We start from the raw sequence: 7500 nt of genomic DNA on the forward strand, positions 1-7500 counted from the left end.
TATATATATATATATATATATATATATATATATATATATATATATATATATATATATATATATATATATATATATATATATATATATATATATATATATATATATATCCAGTAGTTACGCTTTTTTTTATAATGTAAACAGCATAAAATATATCTTCCCTTAATTTACTCTTTTGTTTTGCGTGTGTGTGTCTTGTAAATGTATGTCAAATGTACACACACACACACACACACACACACACACACACACACACACACACACACACACACACACACCAGTATCTGTTCCACACTTGTTAGCGTGTGTACACTATTAGCTGTAGGTACACATGAGTGGCCAAACTTGTTACCGTAAGAGAGAGAGAGAGAGAGAGAGAGAGAGAGAGAGAGAGAGAGAGAGAGAGAGAGAGAGAGAGAGAGAGAGAGAGCAAAATGTTAACGAAAAAAAGAATAGAAGTCAACTAGAACATCAATAATTTAAAATAAACGTGAATATAAAAGTTGAAGAGGCTGAGTAGGAAGAAAAAGTAATAGTAGTAGTAGTAGTAGTAGTAGTAGTAGTAGTAGTAGTAGTAGTAGTAGTAGTAGTAGTAGTAGTAGTAGTAGTAGTAGTAGTAATATCAGTAGTAGTAGTAGTAGTAGTAGTAGTAGTAGTAATAGTAGAAGTAATAGTAGCAGTAGTAGTAGTAGTAGTAGTAGTAGTAGTAGTGGTAACAATAAAAGTAATAGTAGTAGTAGTAGTAGTGGTAATAATAAAAGTAATAGTAGTAACAAAAGTAATAGTTGTATTAGTAGTAGTAGCAGTTGTTGTTGTTGTTGTTGTTGTTGTTGTTGTTGTTGTTGTTGTGGTGGTGGTGGTGGTGGTGGTGGTGGTTGTAGTAGTAGTAGTAACAGGAGAATGAAAAAGAGTTAGTAGAAATAAATGTGTCTGTAAAACACCACCGCTTTCTCTCCGTACTACTCACCACCACTACGACCACCACAATCACCACTACTATGACCACCACCACTACCACTACTACACGTGCAATCCCACCCGCTGCGTCGCTTCCGTTCCGCCCGCCACCACCTCCCACAGACCACTGCCACGCCACCCTCTCTCACTCCGGCCTTCTGCTCTCTCTCTCCCTCTCTCTCTCTCTCTCTCTTGCAGCCTCCCATCCTCACCACTGCCTCCTTCATCTCTCATTTCCCGTTGCTTCATCTCTTTCACCTCTCATCTCCTCTTTCATCTCTATCCCCTTCTACAATCTCTATTTCTAATTTCCTTCATGATTAAATTTTTAACCTTCACCATCATTACTTTAATATTATTAAGTTACATTGGCGCTGGTTAGACCTCATCTATACTGTGTTGTGCAGTTCTGTCCCTCGTATTACAGGAAGGATATAAGTGTGTTAGAATAAGTATCAGAAAGATACAGGGGATGAGAAGCATTCCTTACGAAAGGAGATTGAAACTTTTGATTTTTTTTTATTCTTTAGAGAAGTGTAAGTTGAGTTGATTTGATAGAGATCTTTAGGTGGTGTAGGAAATATAACAAGAGTGGTATAAGCCACAGGGTAGCACAAAAAATAATGGTTCAAACTTGATAGGCTAGATTTAAAAAGAAATAAGAATGAATTTGTTCTCAAATATGGCATTATATAAATGGAATAGATTTAGTAATCAGGTTGTTAATAACAAATTATTGCGCAGCTTTAAATTAAGATCAGATGATCTTATGGATGAGGATAATATTAGAAATAGGTAGGTATGGACTGCCACGTGTAGGCTTGGGGGTTTCTTGCAGCTTCCCTTATTTCCTTATGTTCTTATGTTCTTAACCTTTCAGTTCCTTCGCTACATCACCACCATCACCTGGCTCACCACTTTCTTAACTTTTTTTACCCCCATCACTTATTTTCCACATTGCCTTTTTTCGTCATTAAGTTCTCTACCTTTACCAAAATTACCTTTATTTTAATTCCCTTTTGTACACTAGTACAACCAGTACCACCATAACCACTCACCTTTATTCCCTATTTTTGGTACTGTTTTGTGACCTTGGATATTTTCTGCATCCATCGATATTTTGTAATAAAATTAATGCATTTTTCTATTTGTGGCAAACAGAGAGAAAGCAACGTTCATCAAACCTGACGGCAAAGCCTACAGAGTGCACCGCTGCTGCTGCTGCTGCGGTGGAACGGGACGCAGATCCAGCTGGCCGTCTGTAGGCATGGATATTCCCTTTGTGCAGTAAGCGCAGCATTCCGTGGCCGAGTTGGATCAACTAAGTAAAATAACAAATGTTGTTTCATGGTTGTTTGAGGAAGTGAATATCTGCATGATATAGTTAAACATGGTAGTCAAGCGTACCTTTGAGACGAAAATACTGAGTTATTGTGGCTAGAAGATGAGAAGGTAAGAGAAACACCATGTAGTATGAGCCTGTTGCATACCTAGTTGCACAAGCAAATACCTTAAAAAAAAAAAAAACAGACATAGAGGACAAGCGCCACTAAATGAGGAAACAGCTGCAAATATGGCAAAAAAAAAAAAAGAAAACATAATTACGCTGTCTTTCATCACGTGGCTAACACAACTTGGTGCAAGGCAGTGATAGTCGCAGTGAAAATTAGCAGTACGTTACCCTTACGTGCATCAGTGACGTGCATCTGAGGGTCGATGTCTTTCACAGACAGGGAAGAGATGTTGGAATGAAGCTGGTATGCTCGAGGCGGGGGCGGTGACGTTGTTGATGCTCCCAGTTGATTTCAGTACTGGCGGCCTGGTGACTAAGTCCGTTCAATAAAATTGTTAAAGAGGCCTTAGTGGTGGCACCCTTCCTCCCGTGCCACCGCTAACAAACCATGCGTAGGCACCTCTCCATGGCTGCAGTAACTAGTGGACCTACAAGCACAGTGGGGAGGAAGCAGGAGAACCTGACACTGGCAGGACGGGAGGATGGCACGAGCCGGGGCAGGGGGCGTGGCGGTGTGGCATCACTCCTCCAGCTCGTCGGTGAGGGACTTGCCGCGACGCATGGCGCTGTACTCCTCGATCACCAGGTTGTAATCAACAGCTGACTGAGACCTCTGCAGTGACGCTTTGGCGGTGGTAGAGTCGCCATGCATCAGCTTGAAGGGCAGCTCGATGCTCAAGTCTCCGCCAAGGGAACCGCAGTTGAGCTTCAGTCGAAGGGCGTAGGACACAATAATGCCCAGAATGTCACTGAGGGCCGTGGCGGCAGACATCATGGTGGAGGAGGCCAGGCTGGCGTCCTCGTCCTGTGAGTTACCCTCAAGGGCGACGCCGTGGGCTCTTAATGGGAGTGGCGTGAGCACGATGGTCCTGGAGTAGCGTGAGTTGGGGATAATGGGACACCCCTCGTAGGTCTCTATGGAGGCTACCACGGAACTGAAGTGAGTGTTGGTCATGGTGACCTCGACGTGCTGTACAACCTGCATCACCAGGTTCTTCACCGTCTTCTTCGCGGCGTTGTCAATGGTAACCTGAGTCTCTAGCGGCTGGCCGTGGAAACACAAGTCTTGCTCAAGCTGCAATTCCAGCTTGATCTTGCCTGTGGGAAAGGTGAATGTTTTGCTCACACACGCTACAGGTGGCTGGGCGAGGGACTTGGCTGGGGAGAACTGCACCTTGCGCACGGGGAAGATGACGGCTGTGCGCCTCAATGGGGACTCCTCCGGGTGCTCGGCCACGTACAGTGCCAGCTCGTACGTCACCCCGAGTTTCCTGCTCTGAAAGTGAGAGGGAAGCAGATCTCAATGAGCTTCTTACTGACCAAATGATGTGTATATACTTGTATGTCTGATACATTATGAGGAAGAGTTCAAGAAAATAGATCGTAAACAGTCTCTTGCCTTCAGGTTAATAATTAAGGGCAGCGCTACACCGTTACCCTATATTGCATCAAAAGTCAGCCCTTTATTATCTGTAGTGTGCCCATAAGTCTCAGCCGCTGGTACACACACACACACACACAAAAAAAAAAAAAAATAAATAAGTAAATAAATAAATAAATAAACTGTTAAAAATAGAGTAATAACTATTCCGTACTCGCGGCTACGTGGTCAGCTGAGGAAGTCTTGTAAGAGTTTTGCCTTTATCTTGTAAAGGGGAAGTCCTACTCCAGCAGCTAGAGCAGTCACGGGAGTAATACTCACACAGGCAGCAACAGATACGCTAACATTATCTAGGACGTGTTGGGGGAGGGATCCACTTACTGAGCTCTCCCGCTCGGGATCCAGTGTAACAGAGGCCGGGGCGTGGGCAGGCAGATGGATGCAGAATGGCCGCGCATCATCCCCCAGCTTGCTCATGACACACTCCACAACATCCGAGACCTCCTGTTTTGCCGCCGACACCACCTCGCTCTTCACCAGCTCGAGTTCCTTGCTGAAGTGCTGTCCGATCACTTCATCCTCCTCCCTCCCGTAACGGTACGTCACCGTCACGCGGGCAAACACCTTCCTGCCTTTGAGGTATTCATTGTCCACCACCACCACGCCGTCCACAGGGGAGGTGTGGCTGATGTGATCCACGAAGTCCCGCCGGCTCAGGTACGCGGTGACCTTGCCTGCCGGAAGCCAGTGTGAGGATCATCCTAGCGACGGCAGGCACATTCTTCCCGCTTCCCTAATACCATAACTCACCCCTTAGAAGCATTACCACCACCACCATCACCACCACCACCATCACCACCACCACCACCACCACCACTACCATCATGCACTACACATGGCTTTCCTCCCAACGCCTTCTGCCTCCACAGACACAAAGCTAAAACTTACTTGTTACTTACTTACTTGCTTGTAGCAAAATGCATGAAAATGATGGTGACAATATTATTATTATTGTTATTATTATTATTATTATTATTATTATTATTATTATTATTATTATTATTATTATTATTATCATTATTATTATTATTATTATTATTATTATTATTATTATTATTATTATTATTATTATTATTATTATCATTATTATTATCATTATTATTGTTGTTATTGTTATTAATAATAATAATAATAATAATAATAATAATAATAATAATAATAATGATATTATTATTATTATTATTATTATTATTATTATTATTATTATTATTATTATTATTATTATTATCATTATAATGATGATAATGATGATAATGATGATGATGATGATGATGATGATGATGATGATGATGATGATGGTAACAGAAATAATAATAAAATAATAATAATAATAATAATAATAATAATAATTATTATTATAATAATAATAATAATTATTATTATTATTATTATTATTATTATTATTATTATTATTATTATTATTATTATTATTACTATTATTATTATTATTATTATTATTATCATTATTATAATAACAATAATAATAATAATAATTATTATTATTATTATTATAATTACAATAATTATAATAATAATAATTATTATTATTATTATTATTATAATTATTATGATAGTATTGATAATAACAGCAACGATAATAATAAAAATTTTAACAGTAAAAATATTAATAACGATAAATATATGAGATCTAAAGACAACAGCATCTAAGAAGTGCAAGTATTCTTATGACCATGAGCTCGCTAAAAGACATGAACGAGGCTGCATCATCCCATTCCCACTAAGCTCCATCTCACAGAGGCCTTTACTCTACTGCTAAAAACAAATGAAAGATGAAAACACCATTAAAAAACAAAACACATATCCTTACATTTCATATTAATCCTTTTCTTTTTCTTTTCTGTTTGTTTTGTTTTTACGTGGTGGTAAGAGAGAAGTTTTGAGAGAGAGAGAGAGAGAGAGAGAGAGAGAGAGAGAGAGAGAGAGAGAGAGAGAGAGAGAGAGAGAGAGAGAGAGAGAGAGAGAGAGAGAGAGAGAGAGAGAGAGAGAGAGAGAGAGAGAGAGAGAGAGAGAGAGAGAGAGAGAGAGAGAGAGAGAGAGAGAGAGAGAGAGAGAGAGAGAGAGAGAGAGAGAGAGAGAGAGAGAGAGAGAGAGAGAGAGAGAGAGAGAGAGAGAGAGAGAGAGAGAGAGAGAGAGAGAGAGAGAGAGAGAGAGGATGGGGGATGGTAGAACAGACAGACAGAAAGGCAGACAGACAGACAGACAGGCAGAAAGACAGAAAAACATACATGTATTCATCCATCCATCCATACCTACATACCACCAGCCACCAGACACCACAACAAGATAACGCCCCTAAAGGCGCCGCGTACGGACCGGTACAGACTCAGTGCGATTCCCACCATGGTGCGAGCCATCAATCAATAGTCCCTTCCAGATTTGACTTACTTTTAGGATTAATGTCAAGTATTTCCCCACCCCCAATGTACATTTTCAGTTTGTTGACTGCCTAAAGAATAAACCGTTTATTATTATTATTATTATTATTACATACATACATACACACATACATACGCACATAGTAATTACAGACAGACAGACAGACAAAGTATATATACATACGTACATACATACATACAGACAGACAGACAGGCAGACAGACAGACAGACACACAGACATTAAAAAATACACACACACACACACACACACACACACACACACACACACACACACACACAGAGGCGGAATGGGGAGGGAAGTGTGTTGATATGGAAGGGTAAGGGGTGACAGCGTGATTGTGCTGGACAGTGAGCGGAGGAGGGAGGGGGAGAGGATGCAGCACTCACCATTAGCGGAGGTTTTCTTGAACACCCTGACGGAGCTCACCATAGTGGCGGCGCGGGCAAGACACGGGCTGCTCCCACACTGGTGTCAACCCTCGCAACCGCACTGTGCGCGTCATTTTACCAATCCTGTTAAGCGAAGCCACAGCAGGATTGGCACACCATAAAGTGAGACATTTTCCGCAGCTCTTGACGTCTCCGGCATCACTATTTCCAGTGTTAGACACGTGTTTTTAGTAACCTAACCTAACGTAATCTAACAACTTGATCTAGCTTAAACTAACCTAATCTACACAATACACGCAACACATTACATCACCAATGATTAGTGAGCAATATTACTGTTGACCGTACATTACACGCTATTTCTCTTCTTATGTGTTGTAATTAATTGCCTCTAATATTGATGTTAGTTTAGTTTAGTATAGTGAAATAAAAAAAATAAATAAAAAATATCATAACCATAATCTACAAATCTAGTGTGGATTGAAATCCCTCATATTCCCTTAAAAACCACATTATACTTTGCTCTCCCTACGTTATTCGTCGTCGTCATCTCCTCCATCATCATCATCATCATCATCATCAGTCTTTAAAATTACAATTCAAGACAAAGATCTCTCACAATTATCACTTGTGTCTGTTAGCTGCCTGTCTCTTCCTTGTTCACCCCGTCCTATCACCCCACCCTTCCCAGGAATCCCTACTCCCTTACTCCATGCATACCCTTACTTCCCACTTTAACACTGATGCGTCCCTCTCATCCTCCGCACACCTAAGCAGAGAAAGA

At 40.7% G+C, this 7500-nt stretch overlaps 1 protein-coding gene across 1 annotated transcript; it reads right to left on the reverse strand.

Moving 5' to 3' along the window:
• Positions 1-2423: 2423 nt before the first annotated feature.
• Positions 2424-6815, reverse strand: LOC135106408 (arrestin homolog). The gene is made up of 3 exons (XM_064015406.1): positions 6714-6815; positions 4230-4582; positions 2424-3743 (listed from the first exon to the last, which is right to left on the reverse strand). Exons 1-3 carry the CDS (start codon positions 6754-6756, stop codon positions 2988-2990), a joined length of 1152 nt encoding a protein of 383 aa, XP_063871476.1. The 5' UTR covers positions 6757-6815; the 3' UTR covers positions 2424-2987.
• Positions 6816-7500: the final 685 nt, after the last annotated feature.

This window comes from Scylla paramamosain, chromosome 13 (assembly GCF_035594125.1).
Source record: "Scylla paramamosain isolate STU-SP2022 chromosome 13, ASM3559412v1, whole genome shotgun sequence".
Taxonomy (NCBI): Eukaryota; Metazoa; Arthropoda; class Malacostraca; order Decapoda; family Portunidae; genus Scylla; species Scylla paramamosain.

Coding starts and splice junctions, on each gene's coding strand:
- LOC135106408 (XM_064015406.1), bottom strand. CDS start 6,756: ATGGTGAGCTCCGTCAGGGTGTTCAAGAAAACCTCCGCTAATG. Junction 4,583..6,713: donor CAAGAAAACCTCCGCTAATG/GTGAGTGCTGCA, acceptor GGCTTCCGGCAG/GCAAGGTCACCGCGTACCTG. Junction 3,744..4,229: donor ATCCCGAGCGGGAGAGCTCA/GTAAGTGGATCC, acceptor TCTCACTTTCAG/AGCAGGAAACTCGGGGTGAC.